Genomic DNA, 20,476 nt, shown 5'->3' on the forward strand with positions numbered 1-20,476 from the left:
TTTTCATGCGCATGAATTTCCGCTCACTATCCCCACGCTGCAGCGTTTATCAAGCTACATTCAGTGAGCACAATAATATTGTAAGGAAATTAGCGAATTATTTACCAAGATGAGGCCTTTAACAGACGACGAGACAAAAACGATGTTTGAGAAACTCTCCAAATAGTGAGTATTGACATGTGATCATGAAAGACAAGGCTGACGTTATTTTGAAACTGCCATGTCTGTTCAGACTAGCGCCATGCTTGATCAACCAACTCGTGTAGTTTTGCCTGCTAGTTAGTGCACAGGGTTGATAAACACCAGTCCATATCCGGTCTCTTTGGTGCTATGCTCATGATGACAGTCTTTAACCTGCACTAGTTATGCTTCTCAGCAAGCTGGCTAATACGTCGTCTGAGTAGATAGACAACGTACCATTTCAAATCACTTGCTGTGTAGATGGCAAGTGATTTGAAATGGTCTGAAATTCTCTGAATCTACATTGACAATGTGTGACACCTTCCTCTGTCCACAGCATTGGTGAGAACATCAAACTCCTGGTGGATCGACCCGATGGGACGTATTGCTTCAGACTTCACAATGACCGGGTATATTACATCAGGTAAACAACGCTACAGAGCTGCTGTTACCTATGTTACCTATACTTAAATATTACCTATGGATATTATAAAGCAGGTTACTTCATGATCATCTCTTTTTGGGTAGTTAAGATATTGTCTTATTTCCACTTTTTTTTTGTATCAGTGAGAAAATTTTGAAGTTGGCTACCAACATCTCCCGCGATAAGTTGGTGTCGGTGGGTACCTGCTTTGGGAAGTTCACCAAGACCATTAAGTTCCGCCTGCACATCACAGCACTGGACTTCCTGGCACCATATGCCAAGGTAAACAAGAAGCAGGAAGCCCTCTGACCTCTCACTATGTCTAATGATAACCACAGCCATGTTAGAAGGTAAACAAGAAGCAGGAAGTCCTCTCACTGTGTATAATGATAACCACAGCCATGTTAGAAGGTAAACAAGAAGCAGGAAGTCCTCTCACTATGTATAATGATAACCACAGCCATGTTAGAAGGTAAACAAGAAGCAGGAAGTCCTCTCACTGTGTATAATGATAACCACAGCCATGTTAGAAGGTAAACAAGAAGCAGGAAGTCCTCTCACTGTGTATAATGATAACCACAGCCATGTTAGAAGGTAAGCAGGAAGTCCTCTCACTGTGTATAATGATAACCACAGTCATGTTAGAAGGTAAACAAGAAGCAGGAAGTCCTCTCACTGTGTATAATGATAACCACAGCCATGTTAGAAGGTAAACAAGAAGCAGGAAGTCCTCTCACTATGTCTAATGATAACCACAGCCATGTTAGAAGTGTAGATATATTGTTAATGTTTTAGCAATTTAACTGGGCATGTCAGTTTTAAGAACAAATTCTTATTTTCAATGACGGCCTTGGAACAGTGGGTTAACTGCCTTGTTCAGGGGCAGAGCAACCTATTTTTTAAAACATTGTCAGCTCGGGGATTAGATCCAGAAACCTTTCGGTTACTGGCCCAACGCTCTAACCACTTGGCTACCTGCCGCCCCAAAATGACTCTGACGACAGCCAGGTGAGACTAAAGGTTGAGTTCGATAATCATATTTGTGTAAGCTTTAAAATGAACATCAATATCTCTCTCAAACCTACAGGATCTCAGTTAAGACAGTACTGTAATAACGGAGCTATGGTCTGAGTCACTGAACCCTCTGTGTGTTCAGTTCAAGGTGTGGGTGAAGCCTGGGCAGGAGCAGTCCTTCCTCTATGGGAACCATGTGTTGAAGTCTGGTCTGGGGAGGATCACAGAGAACACTAACCAATACCAGGGTGTGGTGGTGTATTCCATGGCAGATGTACCGCTGGTGAGTTGGCCCTCCCTCTGCACATACTGTACATTCATTATCCAATCAATTCATTCAACACATAGCCCTCCCTTCAGTCATTATCCAATCAACACATAGACCCCCCTTCAGTCATTATCCAATCAACACATAGCCCCCCCCCCTTCAGTCATTATCCAATCAACACATAGCCCTCCCTTCAGTCATTATCCAATCAACACGTAGCCCTCCCTTCAGTCATTATCCAATCAACACATAGCCCTCCCTTCAGTCATTATCCAATCAACACATAGCCCTCCCTTCAGTCATTATCCAATCAACACATAGCCCTCCCTTCAGTCATTATCCAATCAACACACAGCCCTCCCTTCAGTCATTATCCAATCAACACACAGCCCTCCCTTCAGTCATTATCCAATCAACACGTAGCCCTCCCTTCAGTCATTATCCAATCAACACATAGCCATCCCTTCAGTCATTATCCAATCAACACATAGCCCCCCCCCCTTCAGTCATTATCCAATCAACACATAGCCCTCCCTTCAGTCATTATCCAATCAACACACAGCCCTCCCTTCAGTCATTATCCAATCAACACATAGCCCTCCCTTCAGTCATTATCCAATCAACACACAGCCCTCCCTTCAGTCATTATCCAATCAACACGTAGCCCTCCCTTCAGTCATTATCCAATCAACACATAGCCCCCCCCCCCTTCAGTCATTATCCAATCAACACATAGCCCTCCCTTCAGTCATTATCCAATCAACACGTAGCCCTCCCTTCAGTCATTATCCAATCAACACATAGCCCTCCCTTCAGTCATTATCCAATCAACACATAGCCCTCCCTTCAGTCATTATCCAATCAACACATAGCCCTCCCTTCAGTCATTATCCAATCAACACACAGCCCTCCCTTCAGTCATTATCCAATCAACACATAGCCCTCCCTTCAGTCATTATCCAATCAACACATAGCCCTCCCTTCAGTCATTATCCAATCAACACACAGCCCTCCCTTCAGTCATTATCCAATCAACACGTAGCCCTCCCTTCAGTCATTATCCAATCAACACATAGCCCTCCCTTCAGTCATTATCCAATCAACACATAGCCCCCCCCCCTTCAGTCATTATCCAATCAACACATAGCCCTCCCTTCAGTCATTATCCAATCAACACACAGCCCTCCCTTCAGTCATTATCCAATCAACACATAGCCCTCCCTTCAGTCATTATCCAATCAACACGTAGCCCTCCCTTCAGTCATTATCCAATCAACACACAGCCCTCCCTTCAGTCATTATCCAATCAACACATAGCCCTCCCTTCAGTCATTATCCAATCAACACATAGCCCTCCCTTCAGTCATTATCCAATCAACACATAGCCCCCCCCCCCCTTCAGTCATTATCCAATCAACACGTAGCCCTCCCTTCAGTCATTATCCAATCAACACATAGCCCTCCCTTCAGTCATTATCCAATCAACACATAGCCCTCCCTTCAGTCATTATCCAATCAACACATAGCCCCCCCCCTTCAGTCATTATCCAATCAACACGTAGCCCTCCCTTCAGTCATTATCCAATCAACACATAGCCCTCCCTTCAGTCATTATCCAATCAACACATAGCCCCCCCCCTTCAGTCATTATCCAATCAACACATAGCCCTCCCTTCAGTCATTATCCAATCAACACGTAGCCCTCCCTTCAGTCATTATCCAATCAACAGATAGCCCTCCCTTCAGTCATTATCCAATCAACACATAGCCCTCCCTTCAGTCATTATCCAATCAACACATAGCCCCCCCCCTTCAGTCATTATCCAATCAACACGTAGCCCTCCCTTCAGTCATTATCCAATCAACACGTAGCCCTCCCTTCAGTCATTATCCATTCAACACATAGCCCTCCCTTCAGTCATTATCCAATCAACACGTAGCCCTCCCTTCAGTCATTATCCAATCAACACGTAGGGCATCTTTCCCAGAGGTTAACTAGTCAGACTAATGGAGCATCTCCATTGAACATGTTTTTAGTCCAGGACTAGACTTAATCTGTGTGGTAAACCGACCCATATTGTCAGTTCTATAGTGATCGTTTGACAGTTGGTTGCTCCTTCATACAAGCTAATATCTGAGTCATCAGTAACCATAGTAACTCCTAGGTAACCGTAAGAGAATTGTGACATGCAGGTTTGACTCAACTTGCCCCTCTGTCTTTCTGCAGGGTTTTGGCGTGGCCGCCAAGTCGACCCAGGAGTGCAGAAGAGTGGACCCCATGTCCATCGTTGTGTTCCACCAGGCAGACATCGGAGAGTTCATCAGGTGTGAGGACACGCTCACATAAGGAGTCTTCACAAACTGGACTATCAATTATACACCGTCGTACTTCCCTCTCCTCAGGGACCACCAGAGGGTTGGAAAGTACAGCTATGTGAAACGTCTGGTGGTCCCTGAGGAGAGGGTTGGGAAACCCTGGTCTTCAGGATATGATTGTGTATTGCCCTCTAATTACCAAGGGGCCAGTGACTGTCTGGATAGTTTCATCAAGCTGTCAGCTAACATCCCTGTCACTATGGCTGAGTGATTTACATTCAGATTAACATCCCTGTCACTATGGCTGAGTGATTTACATTCAGCTAACATCCACGTCACTGTGGCTGAGTGATTTACATTCAGCTACCAACATCCCTGTCACTATGGCTGAGTGATTTACATTCAGCTACCAACATCCCTGTCACTATGGCTGAGTGATTTACATTCAGCTACCAACATCCCTGTCACTATGGCTGAGTGATTTACATTCAGCTACCAACATCCCTGTCACTATGGCTGAGTGATTTACATTCAGCTACCAACATCCCTGTCACTATGGCTGAGTGATTTACATTCAGCTACCAACATCCCTGTTACTATGGCTGAGTGATTTACATTCAGCTAACATCCCTGTCACTGGTAGCTAAATGTAAATCACTCAGCCATAATCTAAATAAATGTGTTTTGTGTAGTATTCATAATCTGTATGGATCTCTGGTTTGAGAAATTTGATTCCATCAGCATAACATAAACTGTTTTCATATACTGAAGTTTGTTTTTCTTCAACAGAATGTGTAAAATAAAAAGTTAAATGTTGGATCTGGTACTAACGCTTAAATATAGCATGTATTTACTGTGGCTATTAAACACTGCTCTTTACTGTAAACTCAATGCAGTAAGCGTTAGGCCAGTCGGTATAAGAGAAGTCTTTATTCTACCAAGAAAGACGAGTGATAAAATAAAATACTTCTATAAACATGTTCAAAAAGTGGCAGAATCAACATTTATCTTAGTCCAAAGGCCCTCTGCCCCTCGACCATCTTCAGCTTCCTGTCCTCGTTGTTGACAGATGTGCGGCGGGAAAACATCCATTCTCACAACTGGATAATGTCATTGTCCTGCGTAGCTCAGAGGCCCTCCAGCGTCAAATTCGTTACTGCACCCCGTAGCAAATGTAAACGAGCATTTCTTATTGGACAAGTTAGTCCCTCCCGGTTTGGTGGCCTCAGACCATCTTGAGCTTTTTCATGGTTCTCCACCGATCCTTGATGTTCACGGCGGTTCGGCCCAAGAATGGGAAAGAGGACTTTACCCTGGACCAGTTCCCCTCTCCGTAGCGCCTCACTCCCTCCTTCACCCACTCGGTCTCCTCTGCTGTCCACATCTACAGGAGGGACACAACAGAACACTCAATGTATAGTAAACACTGTAGGGGACAACACTTAGGGTTAACATAGTAAACACACTAGAGGACAACACTTAGGGTTAACATAGTAAACACGCTGTAGGGGACAACACTTAGGGTTAACATAGTAAACACACTAGAGGACAACACTTAGGGTTAACATAGGAAACACTGTAGGGGACAACACTTAGGGTTAACATAGTAAACACACTGTAGGGGACAACACTTAGGGTTAACATAGTAAACACTGTAGGGGACAACACTTAGGGTTAACATAGGAAACACTGTAGGGGACAACACTTAGGGTTAACATAGTAAACACACTAGAGGACAACACTTAGGGTTAACATAGTAAACACACTGTAGGGGACAACACTTAGGGTTAACATAGTAAACACTGTAGGGGACAACACTTAGGGTTAACATAGGAAACACTGTAGGGGACAACACTTAGGGTTAACATAGGAAACACACTGTAGGGGACAACACTTAGGGTAAACATAGTAAACACACTGTAGGAGGACAACACTTAGGGTAAACATAGTAAACACACTGTAGGAGGACAACACTTAGGGTTAACATAGTAAACACTGTAGAGGACAACACTTAGGGTTAACATAGGAAACACTGTAGAGGACAACACTTAGGGTTAACATTGTAAACACACTGTAGAGGACAACACTTAGGGTTAACATAGTAAACACACTGTAGAGAACAACACTTAGGGTTAACACAGTAAACACACTGTAGGGGACAACACTTAGGGTAAACATAGTAAACACACTGTAGGAGGACAACACTTAGGGTTAACATATAGTATACATTATGTAGAGGTTTCCCGGATACAGATTAAGCCCAGTCCTGATTCTCCATTTAGCTTGCTTTTTAGTCCAGGACTAGGCTTTATCTGTGTCCAGAAACAGTATTCAGACCCATTGACATTTTGTTACATTTATTAAATCGTTTTTCCCTCTCAATCTACACACAATATCCCATAATAACAAAGCCAAAAGTTTTATTTTTTTGCAAATATACACTACCGTTCAAAAGTTTGGGGTCACTTAGAAATGTCCTTGTTTTTGAAAGAAAAATAAATTTGTCCATTAAAATAACATCAAATTGATCAGAAATACAGTGTAGACATTGTTAATGTTGTAAATGACTATTGTAGCTGGAAACGGCTGATTTTTAATGGAATATCTACATAGGCGTACAGAGGCCCATTGTCAGCAACCATCACTCCTGTGTTCCAATGGCACGTTGTGTTAGCTAATCCAAGTTTACCATTTTAAAAGGCTAATTGATCATTAGAAAACCCTTTTGCAATTATGTTAAAACTGTTGTCCTGATAAAGAAGCAATAAAACTGGCCTTCTTTAGACTAGTTGAGTATCAGGAGCATCAGCATTTGTGGGTTCGATTACAGACTCAAAAATGGCCAGAAACAAAGCACTTTCTTCTGGAACTCGTCAGTCTATTCTTGTTCTGAGAAATGTACTCCTCCCACCTGTTTATGCTGGGAACAAGGCCACAACCACAATCTGACTCTGAGAGTAACACACCAGGTGGCCTGTATTAACAGTCTCAGAATAGGAGTGCTGATCTTGGACCAATTAAACATTTTAGATCATAATGAACAGGTGGATACCTGATCCTAGATCAGCACTCCTACCCTGAGACTGATCCTAGACCACCACTTCTACCCTGAGACCTGATCCTAGACCAGCATTCCTACCCTGAGACCTGATCCTAGACCAGCATTCCTACCCTGAGACCTGATCCGAGACCTGATCCTAGACCACCACTCCTACCCTGAGACCTGATCCTAGACCACTACTCCTACCCTGATACCTGATCCTAGATCACCACTCCTACCCTGAGACCTGATCCTAGATCACTACTCCTACCCTGAGGCCTGATCCTAGATCACCACTCCTACCCTGAGACCTGATCCTAGACCTGATCCTAGATCACCACTCCTACCCTGAGACCTGATCCTAGATCACCACTCCTACCCTGAGACCTGATCCTAGACCACCACTCCTACCCTGAGGCCTGATCCTAGATCACCACTCCTACTCTGAGACCTGATCCTAGACCTGATCCTATATCACCACTCCTACCCTGAGACCTGATCCTAGATCACCACTCCTACCCTGAGACCTGATCCTAGACCACTACTCCTACCCTGAGACCTGATCCTAGATCACCACTCCTACCCTGAGACCTGATCCTAGATCACTACTCCTACCCTGAGGCCTGATCCTAGATCACCACTCCTACCCTGAGACCTGATCCTAGATCACCACTCCTACCCTGAGACCTGATCCTAGATCACCACTCCTACCCTGAGTCCTGCTCCTAGATCAGATCCTAGATCACCACTCCTACCCTGAGACCTGATCCTAGATCAGCTCTCCTACCCTGAGACCTGATCCTATGTAAATAAGGTATGTTTTTTTTTAAACTTTGTATAAATTTGCTAAAATGTCTAAAAACCTGTTTTCGCTTTGTCATTCAGGGGTATTGTGTGAAGATCGATGAAGGAAAAAATGAATGAATACATTAATTGAATCTATTTTAGAATGAGGCTGTAACGGAACAAAATGTGGGTAAAGGGAAGGGGTCTGAATATTTCCCCGAATGTCACCATCTTCTAAACTGAGGCTGTGCTCAGTCTTCCTGTCTCCTCCGGTAGTTCTGGTGTTGTCCTCAGAGCCTAAACTCACCCTCTTCCTGTCTCCAGAACCTAAACTCACCCTCTTCCTGTCTCCAGATCCTAAACTCACCCTCTTCCTGTCTCCAGAACCTAAACTCACCCTCTTCCTGTCTCCTCCGGTAGTTCTGGTGTTGTCCTCAGAGCCTAAACTCACCCTTTTCCTGTCTCCAGAGCCTAAACTCACCCTCTTCCTGTCTCCAGAACCTAAACTCATCCTCTTCCTGTCTCCAGAGCATAAACTCACCCTCTTCCTGTCTCCAGAACCTAAACTCATCCTCTTCCTGTCTCCAGAGCCTAAACTCACCCTCTTCCTGTCTCCAGAACCTAAACTCATCCTCTTCCTGTCTCCAGAGCATAAACTCACCCTCTTCCTGTCTCTTCCGGTAGTACTGGCGTTGTCCTCAGAGCCTAAACTCACCCTCTTCCTGTCTCCAGATCCTAAACTCACCCTCTTCCTGTCTCCAGAGCCTAAACTCACCCTCTTCCTGTCTCCAGAGCCTAAACTCACCCTCTTCCTGTCCTCAGATCCTAAACTCACCCTCTTCCTGTCTCCTCATGTAGTACTGGTGTCTCCAGAACCTAAACTCACCCTCTTCCTGTCTCCAGAACCTAAACTCACCCTCTTCCTGTCTCCAGAACCTAAACTCACCCTCTTCCTGTCTCCAGAGCCTAAACTCACCCTCTTCCTGTCTCCAGAGCCTAAACTCACCCTCTTCCTGTCTCCAGAACCTAAACTCACCCTCTTCCTGTCTCCAGAGCCTAAACTCACCCTCTTCCTGTCTCCTCATGTAGTACTGGTGTCTCCAGAGCCTAAACTCACCCTCTTCCTGTCTGCAGAACCTAAACTCACCCTCTTCCTGTCTCCAGAACCTAAACTCACCCTCTTCCTGTCTCCAGAACCTAAACTCACCCTCTTCCTGTCTCCAGAGCCTAAACTCACCCTCTTCCTGTCCTCAGATCCTAAACTCACCCTCTTCCTGTCTCCAGAGCCTAAACTCACCTCTTCCTGTCTCTTCCTGTAGTACTGGTGTCTCCAGAGCCTAAACTCACCCTCTTCCTGTCTCCAGATCCTAAACTCACCCTCTTCCTGTCCTCAGATCCTAAACTCACCCTCTTCCTGTCTCCAGAGCCTAAACTCACCCTCTTCCTGCCTCCTCCTGTAGTACTGGTGTCTCCAGAGCCTAAACTCACCCTCTTCCTGCCTCCTCCTGTAGTACTGGCGTTGTCCTCAGATCCTAAACTCACCCTCTTCCTGCCTCCTCCTGTAGTACTGGCGTTGTCCTCAGAGCCTACTCACCCTCTTCCTGTCTCCAGAGCCTAAACTCACCCTCTTCCTGTCCTCAGAGCCTAAACTCACCCTCTTCCTGCCTCCTCCTGTAGTACTGGCGTTGTCCTCAGAGCCTAAACAAAGACACACGTTAGAACTCCATAGTAAATCACTAGTAATAAACACCATATAGTTTAAATCATAATTGTTGATCGTCATAGTTACTGTCTTTGTGAGGAGAGTCGAATAAATCCTCTTCATCACTCCACCGATCCTTGGATTCCTTAGCAACAATGAATAGCTGCTTCCTGCAGATGACATCATCATTATAAAGAGAGAAAGTCCATCAGCTGTGATCTTCATCATCCTCTATGACTGAATTACATGACAGTGTGTCTCCTCCAATCACATCAGAAGGGAGGAGACAGAATGATACTGGACTATATTACATGACAGTGTGTCTCCTCCAATCACATCAGAAGGGAGGAGACAGAATGATACTGGACTATATTACATGACAGTGTGTCTCCTCCAATCACATCAGAAGGGAGGAGACAGAATGATACTGGACTATATTAGTTCTACTTACCACTTCAGATCAGTTCCCTTTTTACTGGTGGAGGCCTTCTGAGGGGTGGGGCTTCTCTGGGGGGTGGGGCTTGTCTGGGGGGTGGGGCTTCTCTTATGTGAAGAACCTCTCTGGGGGGTGGGGCTTCTCTGGTGGGTGTGGCTTGTCTGGGAGGTGGGGCTTCTCTTATGTGAAGAACCTCTCTGGGGGGTGGGGGTGGAGCTTCTCTGGGGGGCGGAGCCTCTCTGGGGAGTGGGGGTGGAGCTTCTCTGATGGGTGGGGCTTCTCTGATGGGCAGAGCCTCTCTGGGGGGTGGGGGTGGAGCTTCTCTGGGGGGCAGAGCCTATCTGGGGAGTGGGGGTGGGGCTTCTCTGGGGGGCGGAGCCTCTCTGGGGGGTGGGGGTGGAGCTTCTCTGGGGGGCGGAGCCTCTCTGGGGGGTGGGGGTGGAGCTTCTCTGGGGGGCGGAGCCTCTCTGCTCAGGGCTGTTATCCAGAATACACACATCCTCCTCAGGGTCAGGCGAGGTCCTGGAGTCAGACAGAGGTCGTATTCATTAGGACACACCATAGCAAAACGATTTGCAAGCCTTTCTTATTGGACAAGGTCAGGTAGTCAACTTCCACTTCCCTCGTCAAACTAGTCAACACGTGTCCCTCATTAGAAATGTGTTCAAGAGATGGTTAAAAGGTGCTTCCATTAACACAGTACTACATGCAGGGACGTCCCTCTTGTTCCTGACTTACTCTTCGGGTATCTTGCTGGCTCGTCGTTTGCGATACTTCCGTGTTGGTGGGCTGTAGGTGGAGGCGGAGCTTAGTGGGTCCGCCCGGCTGACTGACTCCTCCCCGTTGGATACTGATTCTCGAGAGGCCGTAGAATCCTGCACACCAGGGTTAAAATATGAGGTAATGAATCCTACACACCAGGGTTATAATATGAGGTAATGAATCCTACACACCAGGGTTAAAATATGAGGTAATGAATCCTACACACCAGGGTTATAATATGAGGTAATGAATCCTACACACCAGGGTTAAAATATGAGGTAATGAATCCTACACACCAGGGTTATAATATGAGGTAATGAATCCTAAACACCAGGGTTAAAATATGAGGTAATGAATCCTACACACCAGGGTTATAATATGAGGTAATGAATCCTACACACCAGGGTTATAATATGAGGTAATGAATCCTACACACCAGGGTTAGAATATGAGGTAATGAATCCTACACACCAGGGTTAAAATATGAGGTAATGAATCCTACACACCAGGGTTATAATATGAGGTAATGAATCCTAAACACCAGGGTTAAAATATGAGGTAATGAATCCTACACACCAGGGTTATAATATGAGGTAATGAATCCTAAACACCAGGGTTAAAATATGAGGTAATGAATCCTACACACCAGGGTTAGAATATGAGGTAATGAATCCTACACACCAGGGTTAAAATATGAGGTAATGAATCCTACACACCAGGGTTAGAATATGAGGTAATGAATCCTACACACCAGGGTTATAATATGAGGTAATGAATCCTACACACCAGGGTTATAATATGAGGTAATGAATCCTAAACACCAGGGTTAGAATATGAGGTAATGAATCCTACACACCAGGGTTATAATATGAGGTAATGAATCCTAAACACCAGGATTAAAATATGAGGTAATGAATCCTACACACCAGGGTTAGAATATGAGGTAATGAATCCTACACACCAGGGTTAGAATATGAGGTAATGAATCCTACACACCAGGGTTAAAATATGAGGTAATGAATCCTACACACCAGGGTTAGAATATGAGGTAATGAATCCTACACACCAGGGTTAAAATATGAGGTAATGAATCCTACACACCAGGGTTATAATATGAGGTAATGAATCCTAAACACCAGGGTTAAAATATGAGGTAATGAATCCTACACACCAGGGTTATAATATGAGGTAATGAATCCTAAACACCAGGGTTATAATATGAGGTAATGAATCCTACACACCAGGGTTATAATATGAGGTAATGAATCCTAAACACCAGGGTTAAAATATGAGGTAATGAATCCTACACACCAGGGTTATAATATGAGGTAATGAATCCTAAACACCAGGGTTAAAATATGAGGTAATGAATCCTACACACCAGGGTTATAATATGAGGTAATGAATCCTAAACACCAGGGTTAAAATATGAGGTAATGAATCCTACACACCAGGGTTAGAATATGAGGTAATGAATCCTACACACCAGGGTTAAAATATGAGGTAATGAATCCTACACACCAGGGTTAGAATATGAGGTAATGAATCCTACACACCAGGGTTATAATATGAGGTAATGAATCCTACACACCAGGGTTATAATATGAGGTAATGAATCCTAAACACCAGGGTTAGAATATGAGGTAATGAATCCTACACACCAGGGTTATAATATGAGGTAATGAATCCTAAACACCAGGATTAAAATATGAGGTAATGAATCCTACACACCAGGGTTAGAATATGAGGTAATGAATCCTACACACCAGGGTTAGAATATGAGGTAATGAATCCTACACACCAGGGTTAAAATATGAGGTAATGAATCCTACACACCAGGGTTAGAATATGAGGTAATGAATCCTAAACACCAGGGTTAGAATATGAGGTAATGAATCCTACACACCAGGGTTAAAATATGAGGTAATAAGTCCTACACACCAGGGTTAAAATATGAGGTAATGAATCCTACACACCAGGGTTAAAATATGAGGTAATGAATCCTACACACCAGGGTTAAAATATGAGGTAATGAATCCTGCACACCAGGGTTAAAATATGAGGTAATGAATCCTGCACACCAGGGTTAAAATATGAGGTAATGAATCCTACACACCAGGGTTATAATATGAGGTAATGAATCCTACACACCAGGGTTAAAATATGAGGTAATGAATCCTGCACACCAGGGTTAAAATATGAGGTAATGAGTCCTACACACCAGGGTTAAAATGAGGTAATGAATCCTACACACCAGGGTTATAATATGAGGTAATGAATCCTACACACAGGGGTTAAATGAGGCAATTCAAGCAGTTTGTTCAAATTTAATCCATGAATAATGACTCCATTAAACTCATATTCCTCCTGCTCACTTCACTCACCATTATCAACCCACCAAGTGATTCATTAACAACTCAAAGAAAAACAGACATTTGCATTAAAACCTCAACGCTGCTGCTTCTCTCACCTGGCTGTCTGGCTCCATAACCAGCCTGGCTATGGTATGAGGCCAGCCTCTGCTCTTCCACTGGGGGCCTGGTGCCAGGTCTGCTGGGGGAACCAGGTCAGCAGGGGACGCCTCCATTGGACTGTCGGAGTCTCTCTGGGACCTGGGGACTTCCTGCTCCAACACAGCGTCTGAGCCCTGCCTGGGGTCAAGTCAGATTCACCAGGGGTCACTCCCAATACACTTTAATAATGAAAAGAGACAGACAAACAGCGGAGACAAGGAACAATATCAACAACATTAAAACCAGAGACAAACTGGGGAGCAGAACAGTCCATAGAACCAGCCTGGAGAAATCCACTCTGTTGGGGATGACAAGGAGTGGAACGATAGACAGACTGGTTCCCAGGCTACCATAGGACAGGAAGCAGCAGGGTAGTGATACGACAGGTACCCAGGCTACCATAGGACAGGAAGCAGCAGGGTAGTGATACGACTGGTACCCAGGCTACCAGAGAACAGGAAGCAGCAGGGTGGTGATATGACTGGTACCCAGGCTACCAGAGGACAGGAGGGTAGTGATACGACTGGTACCCAGGCTACCATAGGACAGGAAGCAGCAGGGTAGTGATATGACTGGTTCCCAGGCTACCATAGGACAGGAGGGTAGTGATACGACCGGTACCCAGGCTACCATAGGACAGGAAGCAGCAGGGTAGTGATACGACTGGTTCCCAGGCTACCATAGGACAGGAAGCAGCAGGGTAGTGATACGACTGGTTCCCAGGCTACCAGAGGACAGGAAGCAGCAGGGTAGTGATACGACTGGTACCCAGGCTACCAGAGGACAGGAAGCAGCAGGGTAGTGATACGACTGGTTCCCAGGCTACCAAAGGACAGGAAGCAGCAGGGTAGTGATACGACTGGTTCCCAGGCTACCAGAGGACAGGAAGCAGCAGGGTAGTGATACGACTGGTTCCCAGGCTACCATAGGACAGGAAGCAGCAGGGTAGTGATACGACCGGTTCCCAGGCTACCATAGGACAGGAGGGTAGTGATACGACCGGTACCCAGGCTACCATAGGACAGGAGGGTAGTGATACGACTGGTACCCAGGCTACCATAGGACAGGAAGCAGCAGGGTAGTGATACGACTGGTACTCAGGCTACCAGAGGACAGGAAGCAGCAGGGTAGTGATACGACTGGTACCCAGGCTACCATAGGACAGGAAGCAGCAGGGTAGTGATACGACCGGTTCCCAGGCTACCATAGGAAAGGAGGGTAGTGATACGACCGGTACCCAGGCTACCATAGGACAGGAGGGTAGTGATACGACCGGTACCCAGGCTACCATAGGACAGGAAGCAGCAGGGTAGTGATACGACCGGTACCCAGGCTACCATAGGACAGGAAGCAGCAGGGTAGTGATACGACCGGTACCCAGGCTACCATAGGACAGGAAGCAGCAGGGTAGTGATACGACCGGTTCCCAGGCTACCACAGGACAGGAAGCAGCAGGGTAGTGATACGACCGGTACCCAGGCTACCATAGGACAGGAGGGTAGTGATACGACCGGTACCCAGGCTACCAGAGGACAGGAGGGTAGTGATACGACTGGTACCCAGGCTACCAGAGGACAGGAGGGTAGTGATACGACTGGTACCCAGGCTACCAGAGGACAGGAAGCAGCAGGGTAGTGATATGACCGGTACCCAGGCTACCAGAGGACAGGAGGGTAGTGATACGACTGGTACCCAGGCTACCAGAGGACAGGAAGCAGCAGGGTAGTGATACGACCGGTACCCAGGCTACCACAGGACAGAAAGCAGCAGGGTAGTGATATGACTGGTACCCAGGCTACCAGAGGACAGGAGGGTAGTGATACGACCGGTACCCAGGCTACCATAGGACAGGAAGCAGCAGGGTAGTGATACGACCGGTACCCAGGCTACCATAGGACAGGAAGCAGCAGGGTAGTGATACGACCGGTACCCAGGCTACCATAGGACAGGAAGCAGCAGGGTAGTGATACGACTGGTACCCAGGCTACCATAGGACAGGAAGCAGCAGGGTAGTGATACGACCGGTACCCAGGCTACCACAGGACAGGAAGCAGCAGGGTAGTGATACGACCGGTACCCAGGCTATCATAGGACAGGAGGGTAGTGATACGACCGGTACCCAGGCTACCAGAGGACAGGAGGGTAGTAATACGACTGGTACCCAGGCTACCAGAGGACAGGAGGGTAGTGATACGACTGGTACCCAGGCTACCAGAGGACAGGAAGCAGCAGGGTAGTGATATGACCGGTACCCAGGCTACCAGAGGACAGGAGGGTAGTGATACGACTGGTACCCAGGCTACCATAGGACAGGAAGCAGCAGGGTAGTGATACGACCGGTACCCAGGCTACCATAGGACAGGAAGCAGCAGGGTAGTGATACGACCGGTACCCAGGCTACCACAGGACAGAAAGCAGCAGGGTAGTGATACGATCGGTACCCAGGCTACCACAGGACAGGAAGCAGCAGGGTAGTGATACGACCGGTACCCAGGCTACCATAGGACAGGAAGCAGCAGGGTAGTGATACGACTGGTACCCAGGCTACCATAGGACAGGAAGCAGCAGGGTAGTGATACGACTGGTACCCAGGCTACCAGAGGACAGGAAGCAGCAGGGTAGAGATACGACCGGTACCCAGGCTACCATAGGACAGGAAGCAGCAGGGTAGTGATACGACTGGTACCCAGGCTACCATAGGACAGGAAGCAGCAGGGTAGTGATACGACTGGTACCCAGGCTACCAGAGGACAGGAAGCAGCAGGGTAGTGATATGACTGGTACCCAGGCTACCAGAGGACAGGAAGCTGCAGGGTAGTGATATGACTGGTACCCAGGCTACCAGAGGACAGGAAGCAGCAGGGTAGTGATACGACTGGTTCCCAGGCTACCAGAGGACAGGAAGCAGCAGGGTAGTGATACGACTGGTTCCCAGGCTACCATAGGACAGGAAGCAGCAGGGTAGTGATACGACTGGTACCCAGGCTACCATAGGACAGGAAGCAGCAGGGTAGTGATACGACTGGTACCCAGGCTACAATAGGACAGGAAGCAGCAGGGTAGTGATACGACTGGTACCCAGGCTACCATAGGACAGGGGGCAGCAGGGTAGTGATACAACCGGTACCCAGGCTACCAGAGGACAGGAAGCAGCAGGGTAGTGATATGACCGGTACCCAGGCTACCAGAGTACAGGAGGGTAGTGATACGACTGGTACCCAGGCTACCATAGGACAGGAAGCAGCAGGGTAGTGATACGACCGGTACCCAGGCTACCATAGGACAGGAAGCAGCAGCAGGGTAGTGATACGACTGGTACCCAGGCTACCATAGGACAGGAAGCAGCAGGGTAGTGATATGACTGGTACCCAGGCTACCAGAGGACAGGAGGGTAGTGATACGACCGGTACCCAGGCTACCATAGGACAGGAAGCAGCAGGGTAGTGATACGACCGGTACCCAGGCTACCATAGGACAGGAAGCAGCAGGGTAGTGATACGACCGGTACCCAGGCTACCATAGGACAGGAAGCAGCAGGGTAGTGATACGACCGGTTCCCAGGCTACCATAGGACAGGAAGCAGCAGGGTAGTGAAACGACCGGTTCCCAGGCTACCATAGGACAGGAGGGTAGTGATACGACCGGTACCCAGGCTACCATAGGACAGGAGGGTAGTGATACGACTGGTACCCAGGCTACCATAGGACAGGAAGCAGCAGGGTAGTGATACGACTGGTACCCAGGCTACCAGAGGACAGGAAGCAGCAGGGTAGTGATACGACCGGTTCCCAGACTACCATAGGACAGGAGGGTAGTGATACGACCGGTACCCAGGCTACCATAGGACAGGAGGGTAGTGATACGACTGGTACCCAGGCTACCATAGGACAGGAAGCAGCAGGGTAGTGATACGACTGGTACCCAGGCTACCATAGGACAGGAGGCAGCAGGGTAGTGATACGACTGGTACCCAGGCTACCAGAGGACAGGAAGCAGCAGGGTAGTGATACGACTGGTACCCAGGCTACCATAGGACAGGAAGCAGCAGGGTAGTGATACGACCGGTTCCCAAGCTACCATAGGACAGGAAGCAGCAGGGTAGTGATACGACCGGTTCCCAGGCTACCATAGGACAGGAAGCAGCAGGGTAGTGATACGACCGGTACCCAGGCTACCATAGGACAGGAAGCAGCAGGGTAGTGATACGACTGGTTCCCAGGCTACCAGAGGACAGGAAGCAGCAGGGTAGTGATACGACTGGTTCCCAGGCTACCATAGGACAGGAAGCAGCAGGGTAGTGATACGACCGGTACCCAGGCTACCAGAGGACAGGAAGCAGCAGGGTAGTGATACGACTGGTACCTAGGCTACCATAGGACAGGAAGCAGCAGGGTAGTGATACGACTGGTACCTAGGCTACCATAGGACAGGAAGCAGCAGGGTAGTGATACGACCGGTACCCAGGCTACCATAGGACAGGAAGCAGCAGGGTAGTGATACGACCGGTACCCAGGCTACCATAGGACAGGAAGCAGCAGGGTAGTGATACGACCGGTACCCAGGCTACCATAGGACAGGAAGCAGCAGGGTAGTGATACGACTGGTACCCAGGCTACCATAGGACAGGAAGCAGCAGGGTAGTGATACGACTGGTACCTAGGCTACCATAGGACAGGAAGCAGCAGGGTAGTGATACGACCGGTACCCAGGCTACCATAGGACAGGAGGGTAGTGATACGACCAGTACCCAGGCTACCATAGGACAGGAGGGTAGTGATACGACCGGTACCCAGGCTACCATAGGACAGGACGCAGCAGGGTAGTGATATGACCGGTACCCAGGCTACCATAGGACAGGAAGCAGCAGGGTGGTGATACGACTGGTTCCCAAGCTACCATAGGACAGGAAGCAGCAGGGTAGTGATACGACTGGTACCCAGGCTACCATAGGACAGGAAGCAGCAGGGTAGTGATACGACTGGTTCCCAGGCTACCATAGGACAGGAAGCAGCAGGGTAGTGATACGACTGGTACCCAGGCTACCATAGGACAGGAAGCAGCAGGGTAGTGATACGACTGGTACCCAGGCTACCAGAGGACAGGAAGCAGCAGGGTAGTGATATGACCGGTACCCAGGCTACCAGAGGACAGGAGGGTAGTGATACGACTGGTACCCAGGCTACCATAGGACAGGAAGCAGCAGGGTAGTGATACGACCGGTACCCAGGCTACCATAGGACAGGAAGCAGCAGCAGGGTAGTGATACGACTGGTACCCAGAATACCATAGGACAGGAAGCAGCAGGGTAGTGATATGACTGGTACCCAGGCTACCAGAGGACAGGAGGGTAGTGATACGACCGGTACCCAGGCTACCATAGGACAGGAAGCAGCAGGGTAGTGATACGACTGGTACCCAGGCTACCATAGGACAGGAAGCAGCAGGGTAGTGATACGACCGGTACCCAGGCTACCACAGGACAGGAAGCAGCAGGGTAGTGATACGACCGGTACCCAGGCTACCAAAGGACAGGAAGCAGCAGGGTAGTGATACGACCGGTACCCAGGCTACCATAGGACAGGAAGCAGCAGGGTAGTGATACGACTGGTACCCAGGCTACCAGAGGACAGGAAGCAGCAGGGTAGTGATACGACTGGTACCCAGGCTACCAGAGGACAGGAAGCAGCAGGGTAGTGATACGACTGGTACCCAGGCTACCATAGGACAGGAAGCAGCAGGGTAGTGATACGACTGGTACCCAGGCTACCAGAGGACAGGAAGCAGCAGGGTAGTGATACGACTGGTACCCAGGCTACCAGAGGACAGGAAGCAGCAGGGTAGTGATACGACTGGTTCCCAGGCTACCATAGGACAGGAAGCAGCAGAGTAGTGATACGACTGGTACCCAGGCTACCATAGGACAGGAGGGTAGTGTTACGACTGGTACCCAGGCTACCATAGGACAGGAAGCAGCAGGGTAGTGATACGACTGGTACCCAGGCTACCATAGGACAGGAAGCAGCAGGGTAATGATACGACCGGTACCCAGGCTACCATAGGACAGGAGGGTAGTGATACGACTGGTACCCAGGCTACCATAGGACAGGAAGCAGCAGGGTAGTGATACGACTGGTACCCAGGCTACCATAGGACAGGAAGCAGCAGGGTAGTGATACGACCGGTACCCAGGCTACCATAGGACAGGAGGGTAGTGTTACGACTGGTACCCAGGCTACCATAGGACAGGAAGCAGCAGGGTAGTGATACGACTGGTACCCAGGCTACCATAGGACAGGAAGCAGCAGGGTAATGATACGACCGGTACCCAGGCTACCATAGGACAGGAGGGTAGTGATACGACCGGTACCCAAGCTACCAGAGGACAGGAGGGTAGTGATACGACTGGTACCCAGGCTACCAGAGGACAGGAGGGTAGTGATACGACTGGTACCCAGGCTACCAGAGGACAGGAAGCAGCAGGGTAGTGATATGACCGGTACCCAGGCTACCAGAGGACAGGAGGGTAGTGATACGACTGGTACCCAGGCTACCATAGGACAGGAAGCAGCAGGGTAGTGATACGACCGGTACCCAGGCTACCAAAGGACAGGAAGCAGCAGGGTAGTGATACGACCGGTACCCAGGCTACCACAGGACAGGAAGCAGCAGGGTAGTGATACGATCGGTACCCAGGCTACCACAGGACAGGAAGCAGCAGGGTAGTGATACAACCGGTACCCAGGCTACCATAGGACAGGAAGCAGCAGGGTAGTGATACGACTGGTTCCCAGGCTACCATAGGACAGGAAGCAGCAGGGTAGTGATACGACTGGTACCCAGGCTACCATAGGACAGGAAGCAGCAGGGTAGTGATACGACTGGTTCCCAGGCTACCATAGGACAGGAAGCAGCAGGGTAGTGATACGACTGGTACCCAGGCTACCAGAGGACAGGAAGCAGCAGGGTAGTGATATGACCGGTACCCAGGCTACCAGAGGACAGGAGGGTAGTGATACGACTGGTACCCAGGCTACC

General features: G+C 48.4%; 3 protein-coding genes across 3 annotated transcripts in view; 1 reads left to right on the top strand and 2 right to left on the bottom strand.

Moving 5' to 3' along the window:
• The first annotated feature begins 80 nt into the window (after window positions 1-80).
• Window positions 81-4,967, top strand: LOC129843320 (60S ribosome subunit biogenesis protein NIP7 homolog). The gene is made up of 5 exons (XM_055911949.1): window positions 81-165; window positions 518-604; window positions 748-886; window positions 1,761-1,901; window positions 4,114-4,967. The coding sequence occupies exons 1-5, from the start codon at window positions 110-112 to the stop codon at window positions 4,231-4,233; spliced, it is 543 nt and encodes a 180-aa protein (XP_055767924.1). The 5' UTR covers window positions 81-109; the 3' UTR covers window positions 4,234-4,967.
• Window positions 4,968-5,113: 146 nt separating this feature from the next.
• LOC129843325 (telomeric repeat-binding factor 2-like) lies at window positions 5,114-9,606 on the bottom strand (the record flags this gene model as incomplete). Its single annotated transcript, XM_055911954.1, has 2 exons — window positions 5,114-5,586; window positions 9,466-9,606. Coding segments are annotated over 2 exons (300 nt in total), but the record flags the coding sequence as incomplete, so codon positions are not given.
• Window positions 5,114-20,476, bottom strand: part of LOC129843317 (telomeric repeat-binding factor 2-like) — a 51,158-nt gene continuing 35,795 nt past the window's right edge. Inside the window, exons 8-12 of the mRNA XM_055911944.1 lie at window positions 13,399-13,579; window positions 10,905-11,041; window positions 10,182-10,688; window positions 9,818-9,900; window positions 5,114-9,726 (exon numbers count right to left, since the gene is read on the bottom strand). Coding sequence (XP_055767919.1) covers window positions 9,608-9,726; window positions 9,818-9,900; window positions 10,182-10,688; window positions 10,905-11,041; window positions 13,399-13,579 — 1,027 coding nt within the window. The 3' untranslated portion in view covers window positions 5,114-9,607. The remainder of the gene's footprint in view (window positions 9,727-9,817; window positions 9,901-10,181; window positions 10,689-10,904; window positions 11,042-13,398; window positions 13,580-20,476) is intronic.

This window comes from Salvelinus fontinalis, unplaced genomic scaffold (assembly GCF_029448725.1).
Source record: "Salvelinus fontinalis isolate EN_2023a unplaced genomic scaffold, ASM2944872v1 scaffold_0113, whole genome shotgun sequence".
Classification (NCBI taxonomy): domain Eukaryota; kingdom Metazoa; phylum Chordata; class Actinopteri; order Salmoniformes; family Salmonidae; genus Salvelinus; species Salvelinus fontinalis.

Excerpts from the sequence above, each read along its gene's own strand:
- LOC129843320 (XM_055911949.1), top strand. The coding sequence starts at position 110 with ATGAGGCCTTTAACAGACGACGAGACAAAAACGATGTTTGAGAAACTC. Across the intron at positions 166-517 it reads TTTGAGAAACTCTCCAAATA|CATTGGTGAGAACATCAAAC; the intron begins GTGAGTATTGAC and ends CTCTGTCCACAG. Across the intron at positions 887-1,760 it reads TCCTGGCACCATATGCCAAG|TTCAAGGTGTGGGTGAAGCC; the intron begins GTAAACAAGAAG and ends CTGTGTGTTCAG.